Source organism: Melanaphis sacchari, unplaced genomic scaffold (genome assembly GCF_002803265.2).
Source record: "Melanaphis sacchari strain LSU unplaced genomic scaffold, SCAv2.0 Contig43_pilon_pilon, whole genome shotgun sequence".
Taxonomy (NCBI): Eukaryota; Metazoa; Arthropoda; class Insecta; order Hemiptera; family Aphididae; genus Melanaphis; species Melanaphis sacchari.
Genome location: NW_020271284.1, coordinates 1,594,181 through 1,618,927, shown reverse-complemented (window position 1 = coordinate 1,618,927; position 24,747 = coordinate 1,594,181). Strand labels below are relative to the sequence as shown.

Below are 24,747 nucleotides of genomic sequence, written 5' to 3'. Positions count from 1 at the left end.
ATAACAATGTGCTTAATAATAACACAACGCGAATATATCATACATCTTTTTTAAGGCTTAGTTTGTCTAACTGCGGGTTTTATCACTAAATTTACATTAAACGTCCTTAAAACTATGCATAAACATTATAAACTATACAGTACATTACACTAAACCCACGTATGATGTAGGTTCAATGATTAGTTTGATGTATGTAGCGTTTAAGTTCTAAGTTTCTGATTGTTATTTATTATTATTATTGATTACACATGGTCATAAAATATATTGCAATAAGTCACATTTTATATATTGGCAAATTGTTTATGTGCGTTAATTATGAGCTACCTTATATAAATGTTATTACTTTATTAATAATTATAAAATCTTAATGTACAAACCGTATTTGGTAAGCGTTGGATATAAAAAATATTATTCAATGTTTTATTATAAACGGGAAAATTAATATATTACATTTATATGTCCAATCATTGATTCAATGTAGAGTTTATTTTAAAATTTAAGTTTATAGAATGGAACTATACTTTTTAAAATAATGTAGTTTTCTGGAATACTGGAATATATTTAAAAAAATTTCACCAAGAGTCTCAACATTATTATTTCAGATTTATCACGGTTATATACTAAGAAAAGGTAATTATGTTAATGATACCAACTGCTTTTAAAAATTATGTAATTATTAATTTCATTTTTAAAATAATTAATGCTTGTATAGAATAACATAAACGTGATGCGTTTTTATTTGTGAAAAAAAAAATGTTTGAAAATAGAACACAAGACTCTTATTTATAGTAATTGTTCTTATTAAAATTAAACAATAAAAGATTACACTCATAATTTTTTTATAAGTGTTTTAAATAAAAATTTGTTAAAATAAAGAAAATATATACATTTATTTGTAGCTGAAATACATAAGATTTTTAATTAAAATACTAAAGATTTGAAAATTGTTACAAGATTTCTCATAATTTTTTTTACTGGAATTTAAAAAAATATATTGTTAAGTTACTTGTATTTTTTATGGGTGTTTGAAGTTGAAAATTTTGTGCTCTATAAAAAGGCCTGAAAATTTAATACAAGATCTCTTAATGAATTTCTGTTCTTAAAAACATATTAAAATAATGAAAATATATAAGCACATTTTTTTATAAGTATTTTAAGTTCGAATGTTGACAAAATCATAAATATTTGAAAATTATTAAAAGGTAAAAAAAGTTTTTTTATTTATTCAAATGATTTGATAAATACTTTTACCAAATTAAATAATAAAGTTTTACATGTTAAATAATCTATTATAGGTATATTACTGAGTATATGCATTTTATTTTTTCAGAAAATAAGTTATTAACACTATACGTAAATAAAAAAGAAAATATAATATACTTATGTCTTCAGTATAGTATTATCTTCTAAAAAAAACGTTATTAAATATATTTTCTTAGATCTTATTAGTTTTGACTAATAAATAACCAATGTTTATTTATACATCACACAAAGAATATCCAATAAGCAAGGCTAAGAATTACCTTATAAAAAAGATAAGGTTAAGTTACTTTTATAAGATTATACAATGAATTTAATTGTAAACTATCGAAGTGTTGAATGCATTATATTTTAATAGCGATCAAAAAAGTGTATAAATAAAATTCTATATAAATTTACATCGACAATTATTATCTTACCCAAATGTATAAATTTAAAATCTCACAACAATACTACTACTATGTACTTCTAGATAACTTAGTTTGAAGTTTAAAGAGATGTTATGGTTTCATATATCTTAAAAATAAACTAATAAAAAATTTATCTAGTCAATTTATAACCCTAATTATTAAGATTCTGTAATTGGAGATCATTTTTCTGTTATATATTTTCAGTAATTATTTTTCTAATTTAATACTTTGTATAAAAGATTAATGTTTGTTAATATAAAATTTAAAATAAAATGTTATATTTCTAGTATGAATACATTAATAATTATTTTAAACAACTAGTTAAAAACCTATAATTTTTGATAAATTAAATTGATAATATTTTTGGTTTGAAATATGATATTGACGAGTTAATTTGATATTGTGTATTATTTGATAATCATAGAAACAAGAGTTTTCTCTATATTTTTATGAACTGCTTACTTATATATAATAACTTTAATTCAAATATTATTTATTTTTTTAAGTTGATAACAGAAATCTATATGAATTAGAAAAAATCGTACACATAACTTAAACTGAAACTGAGAATTGTTTTCATAAACCGGAATATTGAAAAAAAGCCTTATCTCGAAACCAAAGCCATTTGATTTTCAAGCTCTAAGCGTAAGTAATATTCACAGAATAGTTAATATTAAAAAAACTTAATTTGGATAATCCGCCTCTAATGACACCATTAGGACTTAAGATAAAAAAAAAAATAAAGATCACGTGGTGTGTATATTATTAGTATCTTTTAAATCTTTTAGGGGGATTGCCAAGAGTTGGTTGGGGTACATTTTTTAAAATTCAAATAATTAATGAAAATGGGGATTAAACTATTGTTTCTAAATAATATGAAAAAGTCTTGTTATTACTTTCCATCTGTGTTAAAATGTATTGTTGTAGAGGTATATATATATATTTTTTTTATTACAAATGTCATTAATTGTTTATGTAATTACATAAGTATTCAACTTTACGTACGATCAATATTCAGTAATAAATAATAAAAATGTAAATTTTGTACCCGCATATAAGTAGAAAGTTTAATTCGGTGTTTTATAATTTTGTATTGAAAATAATACTAACAGCCATGAGTAGATTAAATTATTACTACATTTTGATTATAATAAAAAAATGTGTTAATTATTATAATTTATATTAAACTCATTTTATATGATGACCCCATTTATTTAAAGAAATATATTGTTTAAAAATGATTAATGATAAATAAATCTAATATTTAGAAAATTATATTTGAATTTTAAATTGGAATTAAAAACGTATTATTAATGTAGTATTTTGTGCAAAATCTATATTATTTATTAGCTATGCTAAATATACCCGAATATTAATTTTTAAGAGATATACTCGTATTATATTAGAATTTGAATTTTTTGGATCGCATTTTTATCATAATAATATGTAGTATTTAAATTCTTAAATATGTTTGTATAATAATGATTATTCATCTAAAATATTAATTTTTATGAGAAATTCTCTTATGTTTTACTTAGCGGATTTAGAACGTTTCAGAACTTAGATTTTTTTTTTGTTTGCAATAAATCTACACTTAACAAGGGTTGTCGTTCGACCTGAGTGTCTGATGATCGGTGATCCATAGAGCAAACATACAGTTAGTGTTTGTTATGACGACCATAATCGATAAAGAGCCTATCTATTCTATTTTGCACCCTTTTTCTTCTTTGCTTGCATACGCTAGATTTCTGCTCTTAACGTTTCTACCAATCTTACATTCTTATAACCAAGTATAACTTCCTGTTATACATCACTGTGTCCCAAGTTCCCGTTGACATGGTGATATAATAATATATTTGAACCGTTTGTCTGTATTAGACAAGTTTAAGTTTACATTAATGGTTTATTTATAAATTTATTCATATAATGAACATATTCATTATATATATTATACGCATGTTCGTCAAGTAACTTTTTATAAGTGTTAAATCGATAGATTATAATACGAGTATATTCTGTTGCGTATTCTATGCTAAGAAATTTGATAATGATTCTGGGAAGAGTGATCAATTTAATTGATTTTTACTAAGGAGGATGGGCAAACATTATGAACCTAACCTTTGGTACCTGCGTAGCAAATTTGATATATATATATATTTATATATTTGGTTAGAACTTTGAGAAAGTATATTGATAGTTAAATATATAAATACATTCGTTATGGCTTGATAGGGTAAACTATTTCGAAATGGTCTTAAAATATTGATTCATTATTCATTATTCAACAATTTAATCGTCAGTGAATACGTATTAAGATTTGACAGTGTAAGTAACAATGTGATATAAATGATTGTATCTCTCTCCTGAATGTGCAAAATAAACTATAAGATATAAAAATTTTTACAGATAGATTATTTCGGGACTGAAGCAACGATGTTATGTCCCAAATACGGAAACACATGTTTTGAAAATCTACAATACCATACCTTACGGCTTATAGTCACAAAGATATCAACACCATCGCTAACGACCCGAATGATCAAAGCTTAATTTAAAAACAACTTTTTTATTAATCATTAAATTTAATATATAAATATTCGTTGTTTTAAATTATTGATAGTTAATAATATATTATTGGTATAAAACATATATGAAATAATATTATAATATATAATATGTATATATATCTTATACAATTTTAAATATCAAAAAGACTTAAATACTTTAAAAAAGTGTCTATTTTATTAATAATTGTGCATTTTAAAAATTCATAGTAGAACCATATAACTTCAATAATATCAGTGAACACATTTTTGAATTGATTCAAAGTAATAAATAACGATTATTATCAATAATAATACTATTATAAACTTATAATAGTACTGATATAATTTAAATAATAATTTATTAAATAACGGTTGTCACTTATAATATATTTACATATATTATTATACGAGTCAAATTGACTAATATACAAATATTTACCAGTTATAATAATATTAAACGCTACATGGAATAATAATACAACATTATACAGTGTAATTCATTAAGCATGATCCTTCCTTTTTCTTCTTAAATGCAAGTTATTTAAAATTAATTTTTGAATTTTTAATATATTTCTAGACTATATTTTTAAATTTCTGAGATTTTTGTTCTATTTAAGGAAAATTATGTGGAGATATTAACTTCTGTTTTTCAAGTTACGACTTTCCTCTCTTTTCAAACAATACTTTATTAGAAGATGATTTTTCGGAAAATCTTGACATATTAAAAACACATTTCTATCGAGTAGTTCTTGAGTTGTTCAACTTAGTATATCTAGTAAGGATAATAGGTTCACGATAATGAGTTATATTGGTAATTTGAAAATATTAGTAATTAATATTAGTCTATCAGTATTTATAATTTATAAAAATGGGTCTAAATATTATGAACACATTTTAAATTTTATATCTTTATCTCATATAAATATTTTAATAACTTAAAAACTGTTTGGTTGAATTTTGAATTATATTCTTCAATATTTTTATAACAATTGTTATCCACTACATAGCTTACAGAAGAAAAATGGAGGTTTTCAATTAAAACATAGAAGTTTGTAACGCCATAGAACACTTTTTAAATATTATAAAAAAATCTCAATAATTTGAAAACATAGTTAAACATTCCAAAATTTCGAACTTTAAATTATTCATTATTAATTAAAAACTTGGGAGAGCGCATGCTTAGTGAATCATATTGTATATTATTGTATTTAACTATCCAAATCAAGTTTTTGAAAAACTTATGTGTGAGGTGGCTTAGTTTTATTTTTTAGTTGGATCAGCCATCACGCAGACTCCGTCGTCGTTCCTCCAGCTTGAGCATCAGCTGGATCTTGAGGTATTGGTGGCACTAGACCACCACCATCTTCTGGTTTTAGCAACGCTACGCCCTGGGTGCCCATCCGGACGCAGTTGAAGTCTACATTAAACACAGGTTTTTTCTCGGTTTGTGCTTCCATGCTCAAACACACATGAACGTTGCGGCCCACGAAGTACACATTGCTGAATTTCAAACACACCCTACTCCTGGTCCAGGCGGGTGGAAAAATCGGTACGCATATGGGTCGTGGATTTCTACCTATAATAGTCATAAATAATAAAATATTTACTATAGTTAAAGTTAAACGAGCAATCATCAGTTAATACGTATGCTGTTTAATTATACGTATAACTAGTAATATTATTATCGTTATTAGTATATATAAAGTAATAACACCACTTTGTAAAAAAAAAAAAAAAAATACAATGATTTAAAATATTTAATATGGCAGCATCAGATAAAATCAAATACATTTATACTATAGTATAATATAATATAAATTGTATATAACGAATACTTAAAGGTAGGCAAATTTCGTTTATCATGAATAAGCTCAACTAGTATTATTTAAAAAATAATAGACCTATTTCCTAGTCATGAGTTTTAAAAACACAGACAATTTGAATTTAATCAAAAACCATTACGACAGTTAAATGTTATTTACTTATTTCTGGTAAAATGTTCTCAAATAATTTTAGCACACTGTAGTAAAATAATTTTACCAAAAAATAAACATCCTGGTTACAATTTACCTTATACTTTAACGTAATCGTTATATGTCTTCAAATAGGTTTTTTTATTACTGATAAAAATAATATTAAAATTAATCAATTAAATACGAGTATAAAACATTTTTATAAAAGTAGCACTCAGTTAAATGTATAAGAATTCACTTAGTTTAGGTATGAGTACGTATAAATAATTATAGTAAATTCATTTTAATTCTATAACAGATATAAATTAAAAAAAAAAATTCTAATTAAACTTATAAAGTAGGTTACATGTATAGCTTATTTCATACTAGTTATAATTTAGAAAATTACTTTATGAGTTATATATTGTTTATGATCGTTTCATTTGATATTGCTATGACAATTATATTTTTGATTTGTTATAGTTAAAATAAATGTCATCTAAAATGGCATATTTTTTAACATGATAAAAAAACATTGTTTCAGAAATAAAATATGAAGAATATTTTATTGATTTTTAATTGTTTAAGTATAATATAATCTGAATTTTTTTTTTTTTATTGAATATAAATAATAAATATCTTTATGGTAATTATATCATATCTTTGAGGCTTATTTAATTAAACACATGGAATTGCGTCACCTTTTTTGAGTAAATTTTCGTTTAAAAAATAATAACAAACAATAATTATTAGTCGTGCTAATTTATTAATTGTATTGATTATATATTCTATGGAAATAAATAAGTAAATTCTAAAGAAAAAGGTTGTTAATAAATTTGTTGAATTTTAATATTTTATTTACACAATATAAATATAAATAAAAACCTGACATTTTGGATGGAATTCTATGTTTATTTTGTAAGAGTTTACTTATGTTATTTTCCATGATAAAACAAGAGATATTTAGTAACGAAAATTATTAAACTGATAATACTCAATCTATTTTAACAAATTACACAATAATATAATTTACTATATAATATATGGGAATTATGACATAAAAATATATTTATGTTTTTTGAAGTTATAATTAATCATTTTTGATCACAAATGAGAGACATTTTTAGTTAACTATAATAGCTGATATATTAAGGGTTAAAAAGATAATATAGAACCTGTATTTGTCACTTCAATAGTTTGATATCACAATTGAAATGCTTATGTGATTCGTCAAGATAACAGTTTCATTATGAACTAAATCCTTCATCATACCATAAATGGATACCTAAATGTCAACAATAGTTTATATCGCAGGTAATCAGAAGTTATAAATAATTTAATGGGCTCTTTATTATTACTACCACTAAAGCCTTTTAGGACTGAGTTTAAGGTAGAAAGTAAAATGTTTCCTTTTTAGAAATGTGAGATGTGGTGACATTTTTACTAACGATTTAAATTTTAAATGTTCGTCTTTATTAAGTATTTTTGAAAAAAGTCTAATTTAAATTATTTAATTTTATTAATTAGTTTGGTTCCCATTTAAAATGGTTTATAATAGTTATGGTTTTATTTTTATCTATTATTAATGTATTTTATGAATTATATAATATAAATATCACGTAAAATTAAATAATTTTTACTCTGAAAAATATTATTATTTTATATGTTTATATATTTTAGATTTCAAGTAAAGTAAAAAATGTGTCAGCTTAATAATGATATAAGTTTTAGTCAGAATTTATGTATTTTGCTTAACAAATACACACCTGTTTAATTATTGATTTGGTTGTACAAAATTATTCATTACGGATGCCTTAATAAGTTTCACTTTATTTACTAATAAGAGTCAACAAAAATGTATTGTTTAAAAATAACTGTAATACACTATGCTAATAAACAGTGATATTATACTGATGATCAATAAACAAAAATATGCTATTGTTTACTTGAAAACAGATAGGTGCAGTATTAGAACTAATAACTATATATATATACTCGTATATTAGTTTGTGTGGAATTATGTTTTTTTGGAATTGGAATCTATTGCAAAGTGAATAAATGGCATAGTTGTTAATATTTTTTTAAAATAAAATAATATGTTAATGGAAACAAACAAATATAATTGTTGAGTATAATATAGTCATTAATTAAATTTAATAATTATTTAAGCTAAAAAAAAATACAAATACTTAATGTGAAATTTGATAAAAAGTAAATTAGTATACTATAATTTATTAAACTATATTAACAAATAATTTTTTTTTTCGTATACTTTTTCTTTTATTATTCTAACATTAAATATAATAATTGCAAATTTATAATATTTTATTATTAAATAGTAATGATTAAATTTACTAAAATGTATACACAATGTACACCTACTACTACTACTACTACTACTACTACTATTACTACTACTATTATTACCAATTATACGAATTGAATAATTATTATTAATTTACCCACTTTATTATATTTAATATACTCATGCATATAATACGAAACTATAATATATTTAATCATATTTAACTTACCTGATATATCTCTATTGTACACCGTATAATCATTGAATAATATGCGGACGTTAAATTCGAAGTCATCGGCGTTGTATGTTATGTTAGTGCACAATCGTTGTCGTATGTTAAGGTTAAAGTTTTGAAGTATGTTTCCGCTACAACAGCTGCATTTGCTTTCTTGACATTTGCACGGATACGTAATCTCTCTTGATTCTGGAAGTTCATTAAAATTACTTATCTATTTTTATATATATATATTTTTATTTTAGATAAGTGTTAAGCTTACTCCTGCCATGCGATTTTTTTTTTAAATAACATTTTTACTTTATTATGATATTCATGTTTTGAATCAATTCATTTAAATAGGTAGTATAAGTTTTAATTGTATATTTTTTCAATACTTATTATTTAGTGTTATAACTTATAGCATTAAATGTATACATAATATTATACGTTTTGGTAGAAAAAAGGTTCAAATTTTAGTGTAACTATTAGATTATAGTAATTCCATAAAATAACAAAGTAAAGTAGTTTAATATTTATTGTATTAAACTAAAAATCCTAATTCTAAACATTATAAATGTCATGATATGAAAATGGTAATGACTTACCTGGTGAAAAATTAGTAAAAAAAATATTTTTCTCTTTATCAGCAAACACGTGGACTGGAAAAATAATTACGAGGGCCGTGCAAAAAACAATCAGGCGGGCTTTGAACATGCTGACGAGTGAATGGTGTCTACAACCGCGTGTGATCGAATACGTAGAAATCGATTTACTAAGGACTATGGTGTATATGACGTGTACCCAGAACTCCGGAGAAGAAAAAGTTAAAGTTTCACCTTGTTGTAATTTTTGACCCGCGTGTGATATTTGAATTTCTCCATCTCTACTACTGCAGTGACTAACATCAGCTCCCTGCCATTAAATATAATATACAGAGAAAAACCTGAGAATGATGTGTTTGGATTGGAAATAACACATGCAAATTGCATAATGTGAAACCGGACATACATACGACGAGTTTTTAAAAACATGTTTAGATGTAGAATATATTATTTCAAAAACAATATTAAAAATAAATTAAATAACAAGAAATATATGATTAATAGATTGAAATATCTAGATTACGATGATAGAAAATGATCTTTAAGCTAGTGATGATAGTTTTAAAAAGATAAGATTAAAATAATTGTTTATATTCAAATTTAAGCTCAAAATAATAATATTTAATATAGTTTTAAACATTTTAAATAATATATATATATTTATTTATTTATAGTAAAATATTAAAATGAAAACCGTTTAGAAATTTAGAATTACTTTTTTTAAAGTTATATTTTCTATTAAGATTTACATCTATATTGTTGATTGTGTATTACTTTAAAGTGACAAATATAGATATATATTTATACATTTTTTACGTTGGAATGTAATGTATTACCTACATCTAATAGCATTGATAAAATGATATATAACATAAAAGAATTCGAATTATATTATAAAAATGAAATTTCTTACATTTTGTGATATTAATTTATCATGTTAATTGTATGTGATCAATCTAAATAGTTCAGTTGATATATACATGTTATTCTATAAGAGTATTTTTAGTTAGTTTTTTCATGGGTGTAACTAGGAAATTAGGATTTAGTCGTTACAGGGATTAACATTTTTGCAGTATTCCAGTATTCTGCAAATTGTAAATTAAAAGTCAAAAAACTAAGGTAGAGAAGCCCTTACATTCTTCTTCCAAACCATCATTAATAAAGCTTTAACATTAAAATAATACATTACGTGTAGACTTGCAATAAGCAAACAAAAATCAAATATATTTATTTATTATTTAATTAATTGTATGAATAAAAACTCACTATACTTAGTATTATTACAATGTTGCAAATTACAATTTAATATAATAAATATTATATACATTCCCGTACATAAGAGGTTAAGGGGGGGGGGGGTTTAAAATAAAATATAATTATTCGAACCAGCGTTTACCATGATAATTGATAATACTAATGTTTTAAAATGATAAATAGCAAGTGACAGTTTTCAAGTCGTTTTCCAATGTTTTAAAGTAAAACATAAAATGATAAAATTATTATTAATTCTAATAATAAAAGGTTTATTATTTATTTATTTAATTTAATAGTTTATTAAATAAATGTATACTAATTTTTGTTTCACAACTTTACTGTTTTGGATACATTTTGTTGTGAGTAGTTAATGTTATAGGTAACTGTTATAAGCTATATGTTAAAAAATTGCATTTGTTCGATTTATTTAATAAATGTAAATATAACAATATATTATTTAATTTAAATAGGATAAGTAACGTTTTCTTTAAGAATACGTTTTTTTCCTTATTACTTCTTCTATATAGCATCATTATTTTAGCTACGTATATTCAAACATTTCAAACAAAAGTAATTTTAAATTTAAATGATTTAAAGTAGTGGGACAGAAATATGTCAAATCTTTATTTATAAATTTGATAATATGATAATATATAAACATTGAAATGAGACAATAGATATAATGTGAAATGCAATGATAATCAAATAGTATTATGTTCATAGTATTGTTATCATTGTTATGCTATACCTTTTGATTAGTTTTTAAAGAACGTCACCAAATTACATTGATCTTCAAATTGTTTTGATTTACCTTTAGTAACCTATTATTTTGAAACTCCCACAGTCATAAAAATTACTTCATCAAAGTTTGTTTGTAAATTTTATTCATGTATAGCAAATAAGCACAGTGCATTTTCTTTTGGCTGGGCGATTTGTATTAATTTATCACACAGTATAATTAATTTTATTGGAGAACCTATTTTTTAAATGTTACTACATATACATATCTACTTTATGTTTAAAAAAGGTGTACTATCAAACTATTTATAGGTCAAGTAAGAAAAATCTTGTTTCTTTGATTGCCATTTTAATATAATTTCAGCAGTTAACTGTCAAGGTGTATTCCATAAAATAATAAAGGTATCGGGTGCTCTTTTATGAAAATTAAAAGCAGCAAACTTTCAAGTGAATAAATGCATATTATTGTTATTTGTAATTAAAACTTTTAATGTTTAAAAACTTTATTCATTTCAGTAGTTATTATTACAAAAAATAACTCTGAGGTATATATTTTGTTTTTGTACTAGGAAAAAAGTAAGTAGTTACCTAACATAATGAATTGTTTGATAAAATACTAAGTATTTCATAATATAAAAGTTATCAATTGTTTACCTATGTTTAAATAATATTTCCCAAACAAAAACTGATGTGTATTTTTGAAATGTTGCTATTCATAATATTATTTTGTTAATTGTGTTGAAAGTAAAAACAGTAATGAAAATATTAAAATGTACAAATGTATTTTTGCATTTTTATTTATTTTATTATTTTTTATAATATTTAATGGATATTTTTATATATGCGATCTTTCTTAAACATTAGGGTAATATCGAATTTGTACATGAATTATAAAATAAAGTTAGGCTAAGAATAAGACAGGACACACTTGGCTAACAAATGGCTATCTCATGAGACAAGAGAACTAAGCTTAATTTTGAAGCTTTAATTTTCAACTATATTCTATCGAATTACGGAAAAAATCTTAATTCGTATATTTAATTAGGTGTTAGTTTTAATTACGAATTCGATTATATTTATAAGTAAAATTAAATTAATCTAAATTATATGTTTTTAATTATATAAAAACTGCTTACATTTTTCTGTGTTGGGAAATTCTAGGTAGGTACTAGATAGTTTTTTTGTATATGTCTGTGTAAAAATGATTGACATCTTATATCTTACATATAAAGGTAATATTTATGCTATAGAGCTTGACTGTGATACTATTAAGATAAAAAAAGGGTACTTATATGGGCATATGTTATTCATTTCATTATTGTTTACCTACAAATAGGTATATAATATTTTTTATGTAATTGTTACAAAAATGACATAAGTGGTTATGACAATTTCTTGACTGCTGTTTTATATGCAATAAGATATCATGATAATATAATGATACTTTAAGATTGATAATAACCTATATTTACTATGATAGATAAAATACACAGTATATTGTATAATAATTAATAACACATAAGAATAGTGTGTTTATATATTATTAAAATTTGGTTTTTTCGCGATTTTTTTTCCGGATACTAAAAAGTCGTGATTATAAATGGTGTGCATTTTTTCAGCGAAATGGGTGTGGACCATTTCTGTAAAAAAAATGTAATTAACTGACATACTATGTTTTATCTATATGAAATTGTATATGTGGAGCTAAATAAAGCATACCATTTTAATACATTTTATAATGGCGTAAATTAAAAAAAAAAAAATTTTTCTGATAAATTAGATATTTTTACCTATTAGTTACTTGATGCTTGGATACTTCTACCAGCAGTTCGTTTTATAGTTGAGCTTTTATAATTTAACAATTTTACACAAAGACATCTTTTAGTCGCCTTAGTTTCCAGGAAAAATGTGTTTATAGAAATAGTAATTGGACTTAATTATATTTAATATTTATTTCGGATAATAATAATAATAAATTCTTTCATCAATTAATATAAAAAATCTTAAAAAGATAAATTATAAACGTAAAATTTCATTATAGACATTTTAATTAAATGTCATTGTATACATGTCCTCAATTTTATTTTAATACTAATTAAAATTATGAATTGATATTAAATTATAATACATTTAATAAAAAGATACTATGTATAAGGAAATATAATTATACGAATCGATAAGAAACGGTTTTATACTATTTTACTGTTTTATCCCTATTAAAAGTTAATATCCTTCTAACTACTAAATACTAAAAGTTAATATCTAATTAATTAAGCAGAGACTAAGTGTTGGGATATGGACTATTTGGCATCTTGTTTCACTTTCCCCGTAAGGTAATAGAGTGTTGTGATTTGTGAATAATTCGTACTGTTAATTACATTATACTACATATAAATCATTAGAACTTTTTGATGATATTCAAAAGTAATATTTATAATACATGAAACATTATAAAACTTGTATAAAGGTACCTACAATATTCTAAAATTATACTTTAGTCAAACAATTATGTTTTTTTTTTTTTATTATTATTTTTAAGGTTATGAATTTATAATCATTAGCCTACATAGTGTTATATGAACTTAAATTATACAGGTTTAATAGATGATGGCACATAAGATTTTTTGATTTAAAATTATATATTTGTATTTACATTTAGAATATTGAATTAAAATAGGCTTATAAGATTAATGGAGTTATAAAAATTAAAAACATTGTCTAAATTAGCTTCCCTTAGTGCTTCCTACATGTTGGTGGGGTGACAAGATTTTTCGTTCTTAATTTTACATAGGTAAATGTATACATATGATATTTCATAAGATGGATTAGTTCAGAGGTTCTCAAACTTTTCAGCGCAGGCCCCCTCCTTTTAGTTAACCCCAAACCTGAGCCCCCCACATAAAAATAATTTTAATAGTCATGTTTAGAGTAAAAAAATATTAAAAACAAACAACAAATATCGATATTAATATTAATATTACAAATTTATTTTAAAATAAAATGTATAATACAATGCAAAACGCGATTATTATTACGGACATTTCACAATTTTTTTTTATTTTTTCTACCAATGCAATGTTGATTTTTAAAATTGTCTTGCGCTCCCCCCTCCCCCCGAGGGTCGTGCCCCACACTTTGAGAACCTCTGGATTAGTTGATAGAAGAAAAGTAAAGGTGCTAAGAGAGTCACTTATGATAGGCATTTTATATATAAATAATAAATAAAAATGAAAATATATGTAATAATATTGTGATGGTTTTATAGTTTTCTCTCTGAATCCACAACACTCATCTTTACGATGGTGCTTAAATCGTTAGGTTTTATGAACGAGGCTACAGAAACTAAACCTCAATAATGCCATATTTTAATTTTTTTTTTTTTTTGAATGGGTTATCTTATAAAATGTATTGAATTACCTACCTTTGAATTGCATTAATTCTTTATTTATAAATTAATGTTTAACTCAATACTAACATAATTATATTAGGTACAATATCTATGCAGGGATTTATTGGTTAATAATATTTGTGTATTTTTCTCTAGTGCTAAAAAATTAGCCAAAAAATATATTTTTATTCCTTATTTTTTACTTTTCACAACACATAATTATAAAGAATAGTATACAAATTATTCATGTAATATGTGAATGATATTCATATATTTTTATCCATTGTAAATATTTTCAACGTGTGTTATGGTGGGCTATGGGTAACCATAGAACTTACAACAGATAATAAAACAATATACTTATTATTTGCTATTCACTGTATACTTAAAAAATTCATATTATTCTTACGTATATACATTTTTTCAAAAACATTGTTATGAGTATAATACATATGTACTCCTATGCTCCATGTACTCAAGTGTACGCTTCGATATACTTTTGACAATATATCAACTTAGATTTCGATGTATTTTTCCTGGTAACCTAGGTGCTTGCCTAGCCTTTGTAACTTTACGACATTAATCCAATACACTCTTCAATATTACTCATCAAAAAGAAAAGGCGGGGTAGAACCGTACTAAAAATTTCTAAGTACAATAAGTCCTTTAAAAATCAAAACAAAAATTAAAATTGTATTCTATTATTGTATTTAGAATATTGTAAGCTACATTATTATTTATGTATAAAAATAAAATATCATTGTGGTGATAAAAATTAAATTTTCAAGAGTGCTCAAAAATATAATTTTACTTAGAAGGCAAGCAAAATTGAATGGTACTTTTAAAATTTAAAATATCACATATAAAACTTGCAAGGCATGATGTGATAATATAAAACATTTGAGTAATTATTTAATCAAATTATATATACTGTTTTAAACTATTTTATAATTTTAGTAAAAATGAAAAGTAGGAAATAAAAATAAAACAATAAACATTTGATTTATTTTTGTATTGGTAACATCATGTGAACAAAGAACGTCTTTAGTTCAATTTAATTAGGCACATAAAAATATTATATAATATTTATACTTTTTAAAATAAATGTTATGATTTGTTAAAAATATAAGTTATAAATGGTATTTACATATAAAATATGATTTTGTAGTAATATTTGAACTCTAAATTAAGTTGCTTTAGATTAACAGTAATTGAAAATAATAAGCATCAATAATTTTTATCCAAAATATGTAGTTAAATAATCTATATATCTATACATATATAACTACAAAATATTATAAATATTTTATGGTTGTATGTATTTTATAACAGTGAGTATTTGAGCGAAAATTTATGACTTGAAAGATTGAAATGATTGTCGATAACAATAAATATATAGACATGGGAAAAATTCATAAATCATTTTTTTTAGATCTTAACATAAGGCAACTTACCATTGCACCGTGAAATATGGAAAAAAATCATTTTGAAATTTATAATTATTTTTCAATGTAAAAAAGTGTTATGGGTGTTAGTATTGATGAACTAAAATGATCTAAATGGCATATGGTAAATTGATAACTGACTTAACATATGCTTTTAGTAGGATTAATAATATATGCTCTATACTCTAGTAGACTAGTATATAAAATGTCCAAGTATACTAAAATATAATTGTGGTATAAATATCTTTTGATTCTTACTATCCACAAGATTCAGTCATTTACAGTGCCAACTCGCTTTTTGGAAGTCATTGCATAATTTGAAATCGCTTTCAATGTCTAAAAAATTATTATATGGTATTCTCTTTTCTTAAATTTCCTTTATATAATTACCTGGCGTTAGACAACATAACAAACTATTATAGTGACTATACAATATATAGTATACATTTTAATTTATAATAGTTCGATGTGTATAATAACATGTGAAACAATGTGCAGATTTTTAACGGTTGAAAAAGGTTATCTAAAACTTAACTTGGATACACAATGATGGATGATAGCAATAGATTATATAGTGTTAGACATAAGTAATAAGTATGTATAAACTCAATCATAATAGTAATATATAAATGTATAATAAATTAATGTATTTTGATATATAGGTTTCAGTTAAGATTCGGTTTTTGTGTATAATGATTTGTTATTGAATTAAAATTTAACACATTATTTATAGTGATCTTATCAATGACGAGATACATTTAACACCTTTTTTTTAAATTTATAATTCGAATCGTTATTTTTAAGTTGAATTTTAATACTGTATTTAAATAATAAGTTGTGAAGTTTTGTAGTATATACGAGTATTATATTACATTCAGTATTTTATTATTTTAAAAATACAACTCAACTATTACATATTAAAATTATTCTACAAATTTTATGTATTGGTTGCATTCATTTTCAACTTTATCCAACAAAAATAAAATTAAAATTAAAAATTTATAAATGTATTTATTATTTTTTTAAATCTATGAACACATGAAATATTATTTTATATTTGTACAATATTGAAAAATATGACTGAAAACAAAAAAAATATCAATACAAACTTAAGTCTCTCGAAGAAAGAAAATATAATATACTATTTAAAAAGAAATTTCTTTTATGTTTTATTTTTTTTTTTAGAATTTCTTTTATCTTTTTTATTTTTTTTTATATCTACGATATTGAGTTTAAAACTAAACACAATCATTAATATGACATTTGCAATTATATAACTATGTTCTGTATATATTCATCATTGAAAAGAATTCTTATGAAAAAAAAAAAACCAAAAAAATAAAAATGAAAATGAAACGTATAAAAAGCTCTTTCAAAGAGATTTTCCTTGCATTTCCGGTTTTAAAATATCCTCATTAACAAGTTTTATACTCAAGAGAAATGGCTTTAGCCGAACAGGCGAAAGCAAGTTAAGTATTTTAAATATTACAAGAAAAGCACATGTATATTTTTATATACTAAAGACTGTTGTTTGTAAATGTTTTTAAAGCTGATCTTTTTCTTTGGTAATGATTTTTTTATGTGCAACAGACGAAAAACAATAAGTCAAAGGCTACACTACGCGTAAAAAAATTGTTCATTACTATATATATCTATATATGGATCGGTGCGTAAGTATAATGGGTTTAATTATTTTTTTTTTATGACTCACTGATTGTAACAAATTACTTTATAAACATTACTGCCGGAATACGTTTAGTTGTTTAGCTATAGAAATAATTCAAACAATGTAGTCTTTTAGTTAATACTTCTCAATTATTAATTATTTATTATCTTATTCGATTGATTTAAATATAATAGGTAAATAAAAAATAAAAATTTACAAAATTGTTCAAATACTACACTAAATTAAATTAAAAATTATAGTTTTTGTACGTACTTAATATACTGTAAAAATGCATACCTATAATAACGATATAAGAAACCATTGGCACCTTTTTTCTATAAAATATATGAATGTGGGTTGTGCAATACATTAAACGACCGTTGAATCTACTCATCCATCTATATATCCATCCGTGGTGATTTTCGTATCCATGGGTTATAAATAGTTATAATACCATTGTTTATTTCGTAAAGATGTTCTTTAACAATAATATTATTGACTTATGATATTATATCTTTCGTAATACTTACTATGATGAAATCAAATAAATTAAAATTTATATTATATCTTTATATAATGTGATAGTAGTTATTTTCATTACACGTTTATAATATCTACATGTATTTGCCAGAGTTCGATTTATGTAATTGTTAATTTGAGAATCAAGGTTAAAAAGATAAAAATAATGTAGTCTTTTCATATTTATAAGCATAAGCTTATTGTAACTAAAAACTTTTTATTTAAAATAAAAAAATATCAATTATATTCAAATATTTAAGTATTGTTCACTTCAACGCGTCTTTACTAAATAAAATAAACATAATATTCGCAACACCATAGAAATTAGAATATAATCACAGTTGGCAATTAAATTATTAAGATATCATGCAGAGAGTATGAGGCGTGTAGATTAGGCACTCGTGCATATTATAATATATAAATTTCCCTTTCTTTTACCTCGTCATACTACCGTCGATAATAATGAGACAAAATTAAATTTGTTTCTGCCAAATTGAAAGTGATGGTAGAACGACGACTAAGTTATAAATAAGTTGTAAATAAAGAATTTTAAAATACATATTTAATGTATGTATGTGTAATATATTTTATTGAGGTATATCTTATTAACAATGTATTTGTAATTTCGTAATCGTCATTGAGTTCAATCTAAGATAAAGTTTTATACAAGTTATGTCGAAAGTGCTAAATAGTTAATTATTATTGTAATAAGGTTCGTGAGAAATGAGCGCTGTCTACAGTATTCACTAGTTTTCAATATTAATTATAAATTAATGATTATCAAAATAAATAAGCACGTTTTCAAACATTTTTGAATGTTTATAATTTATTAATTTGTTTTGAAAATTACAACTAAAAATATAAAATGAGGTTTATTCTATAAGAAAAATTAATTGTTGAGATATATTTTTCCGACAATATTTTTTCTTCACTCATCAGCAGCTAGTGTTAATATTTTTGAGTTCAACTATGGGTTTATTATAGTTTTATATTTTTAATTATTTAATACTTTTGGATAGATAGTAGGACATTATCCATACCTGATGGGTTTTCACTAGAGATACTAATTTAGATATAGTGTATTTTATAGTAGATAGCATAACATTAACTATCAGTTAAACTTTATTTAAAATGTATAAATTATATTATATTGAAAGCTAAGGCTGTAGGTAATGTGTTTTCCTTGCTTGTATTGTTCATTAAGCTTAAACAATATTAATTATGAATAAAACCATAGCATTTTAGTTTATCACTTGAAGATCTATTTAATTTTTAATGGCTATTTGGAAAGAATATAACTAATAATTATTAACTTTAAAAGTTGATAAGAGAACAGTAGAAATATTAATAGGTAATATTTAGTCAACTTTTTAAGATGAGTTTTTATTAAAAATACTTAAAAATTAGCGTATTGAAAAAAGAGAGAATATTTTTATTATACAATCTATAAAGCAGTTTACAACAAGTATAAGTGATGTTATTTATTATATGGTCGTTGAAAATGTCTGGAGTGAAAAGGCCACCCATTGGTGGTACTTCGTAAAGAGATAATATAAATAATTATTAATTTTAATTGGTCATATATATTTTATTGCATGTGAAACCATATTATAGCAAAATAAAAACTAATTGCTCAAATTTTTGAAATTTCGAAATTTTGTTCATCAATCATAAAACTATGAGATATATTTGTAATTATTGCTTGGTTTAAAATAAAGTTGCAAAACAACTCAATACGTGATAAAAATAATTTAATTTTATGGATTACCATGACTTTTGAGAAGTATACTATGTTCGCTGAGCGACCGATGACTTCGTGCATCTTGATTTTTGACTGTCAAAATACGGGCGCCTTGTCAGAAATCCCCTCTCTGCCACAAAAATTATTTTATATATAGATTATAGAGTGAGTTCAAATAAATTGCCATATAATGTAGAATATGATCGATTACAAAATATTACGGATTGAAATCACTACAATAAAACGCAATACTGCATACATTTTCATCATTCTAAAGCAACGGTTCTCAACCTAGAATACGCGACATGATATCAAGGAGTACGTGAAAAAAATTTACTAATGGCGGAAAATGTTGAATATGTTTATTTAAAACAATTAATTTTGAAAATATTCATGATATGTTATTAAAAATGAAAATTTGTCTCACAAATTAAAACTTAACCGTCAACTTACCTAATAGATAAGGAGTATAGAATGTAACATAACATTTTTTGTTATTTTTATTTAAATATTTTAAAAGTAGTATTGTAAAAAAGTTTAAAAATTATAATGAAGGGTACAATCTAGCAAAATATTTAACTTAGGGGTATCGAATGAAAAAAAGGTTGAGAACCGCTGTTCTAAAGCAACAGGTGATAAGGTTAGGTATTAGATTTTTAGGTGTTAGGTATTATTATAAGGCTGGTCTTAGCCATCAATGTGTTGTAGTAGGGAAAAATGACGAGTTTTCGTCCGTGGCGTAGGTCCAGTTTTTTGGCGAATAGGGTGTTATGTATACATTTTAAAAATAGCTATTTTTATCTAGTATTATCTGAAGTAAACGTAACAATAATATTTACATTATATAATCTACAGTTTAACATCTACTTACAGAATGTTACTAGACTCAATGATCAGAGACTAGCGCGATGGTAATATAATATAATAACTTCTAGTATTAGACCCAGAAATTACAATTAAACTGATTCCTTTATTTATCAAAATTTAAAAAAATTATATTATAATGTTAAAATCAATAATACTTAATCTGTAATACTTTGGTTTTTTTTATTTTGTATTTATTTAAATCATGTACTTATGTCTTATAATATAAATCTAGTTTGTCGTTACTAACGAGTTATTAGTAATGTTAATCAATTTGTAAATCAAACCTAACACACACACACATAATATTTATATTATAAACTGGCTGAAAAAAAATAATTAAGCTTATTAAGTTTAAACATTGTCGAGTTATTTCACCTTATCCTTTATGTTTCTTACTATTTCATGGACACTTTTCTTTTCATAATTAGAAAATAAAAAAAATAAATAAAAATACTTGAGATTAATTTCAATTGTTTTATACACAATTATATAAAGACTAGTAAACAATACAAGTATACATAAAAATAGAAAATAGAGCATATATTTAATCAAAAAATTAGTAATAATCTTATTTATGCTTCTATAAAAATTAATAGTGTCAATTTTTAAGAAAACAATTTGCATTTGTTTCGTATTTTGTATTTATATTTATTTTACTTTTACTCGATAATTAATTTATAATTCGTTAAAATATCGAGTTTATAATAATTCCTACTATAATAAGCAACTTTTTTTAAGTCTGTGTTATTGTGGTTCTTATAAGTATTTTATGTACACAAATACGATATCTTCCAAAAACCTAAAATACCACAAGTATTAACATTGTAATAATATTGTTATATTCAATAAATAAACAGTTTGCAATTTAAAATTAACAAATAGTTTTATTTTTAAACTGTGATATATAAAACTAAAATATTTAGATTGAATTGTATTAATAAAAATCAAGAATTGAACTTATTGAATTTTTTTAAGTTTTAAGTTATTGAATAAACCTAATCTAAAAAGGACCAACTGTATATGCAATATATAATTTCCCATTTAACAATAAATTCCTTTAATTTTTGAATAGATCATTAGATCAACATAATTTCATCAAGTATTATGTATTAAAATAAAATATACATTGTATATATTATAACGATAAGTATACGTATAGTCAGCATAGTATGTTGAAATTTAATTTTTCTTTTGTCTGATTAATATTACTAAAACTAACTAAATTTTTTAACTTACATAAAAATATATAATACATAAATAATATAAAATTTCAAATTGATATTATTTTTCTCAAAATTTTAATATTTTTAAGGAATAATATACAACCTTCGTGATGGTTATTGAATATCAGACGATCACGCACGATTGAATTTAAGATTTAGTAGCAACATTTTTTGTTTTTACTTTACCCTTTCCAGCATTGTATCGGTACAATATGTGTCATTTAAATTTAGGTATAAACTATTGGCTTCAGTTGCAAAAATTAAAGGGCTTCAATACCATATTTTATGGTTACACGATATACATCTATATTATGGGGCGTAGATAGTCAGACATATCTTCATGATTTTCCTCTTTAAACCCACAACAAAATCTTTTTTTTATAATTTTATTTTTTGATTTAACTAACGATTATATACGTTCTACCTACTCAAACTTAGTGTAGCGTACCAGCATTACCGTTATTCATAATTGTACAAATTTGTAAAAAACTTATATTAGAACATTTTGTTTATTAATGATAAAGTTTAATAAACGTTACTGTGACTATAATTCTCAGTGCAAAATTTTTCAGAATTGATAATTGATACCAAGATTTTAATTTATAATTTGTTATCTTATTGTATTATGTATTGTATACAAATGTATTTTTTGTGAAGATTATACGTCTCATCATTATACTACCTAGTAATTGTATACAAAAATAAATTTGTATTAAAAATACTGTAAAAAGAATTTTTCTTTCAAAAAACAATTTCCGGAGATCAGTGAATGCAGTCTAATAGATATATGCAAAATTACTATCATATAAATAACATAATTTGAAAAAAAATACCTGATAAAATTTACTATGTAGAAATTTATACCTTAAATGCATTGAACGCATTATACATTTTGACCTTTCGTTAGGAATAATTTATACACGGCCATCAGAAAATAATTATATTGATAGTAGTTACAATAGCGTAATGAAATAAATAATTAATTTGTTGATTCATAATAGGATAGCTTTTAATTAGATTTTTGGAATTAAATAATTTTATTGAATCCCAAGGTAACCAAGGTAACCTAACTTTACGCAAAAAAGGTGGTGTTTTGTGTAGTTAATCGTTTTTGAACTTTTGTATTTAAAATTGAATACTATACATAATTTGTGTTTGTATTAAAAATAAGGGTCTTATGTTTTTATAGTGAGCCTGTTGATGACTTCAGAATTATTCATTGTTTACATAAAACATGCCCTATTGTTTTTAAAATGATTATCTATGCAGTGAATGTTTTAACGTTGTAATTATTTAATTTTTCTTACTGATGTTGCCCGATTTATACATGTTTATACATGTACAACTATTTGCTACTATACTGCAAGAGAAAAAAGGAAAGCACAGAAAAGTTCATTATAATATTTTTTCTACTTGAATATTAATTATTTCGTAATATATTCATTATTATATTTTATGGCAGAATGATATGTGTATTTTTACATTGATTAATTGTATCGATATAATATTTCACTTTGTCTATGTACATTGCCTTTGTAGTTATTCCGTTTGTGTTGTTCATGTAAATCGGTCACTCGAGTTCATTTCACTCGATTTCGCTTCGCTACCCAAATGGGGTCGACATGGCACTTTTTGTATAATATATTGAAAGCTTGGAGAGTATACATTTTTTTTTATTTGCTACATGGTCCTGAATTCTTGATATCATTGTGCCCCTGAATATTTAGTGAAGATCGAGTGGAAATAAATATAAAAGTTCCGTTACTCGGCGTTTTACGGATGTTAAGCTCATAGGTGAGTTTCACAATAACACCAATCTACCAAGTTACATATTATTATATTCATAAAGTAAATTTTTAAAAATAAAATTTTATAAATTGTAAAAATAGATTAAGTTTTAACTGATAAATTGGTATGTTTTTGTAACTGAATTTTCATTGCCAAATCACTTTAATTTAATCAAAAATCTTTTTTTTATTATAATATTTTTTTTTGAATGCCCTTAGATATATATTTGTGAGATAGTTAAGGTGAGATAGGTACATCAAAAATATTTCATTTAAACTTCAAACTTGTGATAAATTAGCCAATTATAATAACTGGTTATCAATTGTTTATCATCAATAATTGAGGAAAATATAATTTATTATGTTTTTCGTCTCCATTTCAGATTAGTTTAAGTTCTTTTTTTGTTCAAAATTTATTATGTGGTTTCAACATAGTTATACGGAGGTTAGGGGTTAGTTTCTTTTGTAAATGTGTTACTTTTGTGATTTGTTGTTATGACGATAATATTAGAGAATACATTGTAATATATTATATTATATTATATTTTATTATGTTATAAAATGTGGAAATTTTTAGTTTTAATGTTGATATCAAAATATGAGGTAACTTAAAATATTCATTTATGTTTTATTTATTTTTTTTTTTAATCTCAATATTATGTTATAATGATAGTCGTTTAAGGATAAAAAAAAATATAAATCATCTTCATGTTTTGTTTATTTAAGATAAAATATTTACGACTTTTACCAGAACATAATTTTTACATTCCCAGAAAAATTAAATTATTTTTAGTTGTAATTTTAAATAAAACTAAAAATTATTGAAA

General features: G+C 23.2%; 1 protein-coding gene across 1 annotated transcript; it reads right to left on the bottom strand.

Moving 5' to 3' along the window:
* Positions 1-5,153: 5,153 nt before the first annotated feature.
* LOC112597788 lies at positions 5,154-9,652 on the bottom strand. Its single transcript, XM_025344000.1, has 3 exons — positions 9,296-9,652; positions 8,703-8,897; positions 5,154-5,792 (listed from the first exon to the last, which is right to left on the bottom strand). Exons 1-3 carry the CDS (start codon positions 9,402-9,404, stop codon positions 5,500-5,502), a joined length of 597 nt encoding a protein of 198 aa, XP_025199785.1. The 5' UTR covers positions 9,405-9,652; the 3' UTR covers positions 5,154-5,499.
* Positions 9,653-24,747: the final 15,095 nt, after the last annotated feature.

Excerpts from the sequence above, each read along its gene's own strand:
- LOC112597788 (XM_025344000.1), bottom strand. The coding sequence starts at position 9,404 with ATGTTCAAAGCCCGCCTGATTGTTTTTTGCACGGCCCTCGTAATTATT. Across the intron at positions 8,898-9,295 it reads TTTTACTAATTTTTCACCAG|AATCAAGAGAGATTACGTAT; the intron begins GTAAGTCATTAC and ends ATGAACTTCCAG. Across the intron at positions 5,793-8,702 it reads GTACAATAGAGATATATCAG|GTAGAAATCCACGACCCATA; the intron begins GTAAGTTAAATA and ends TGACTATTATAG.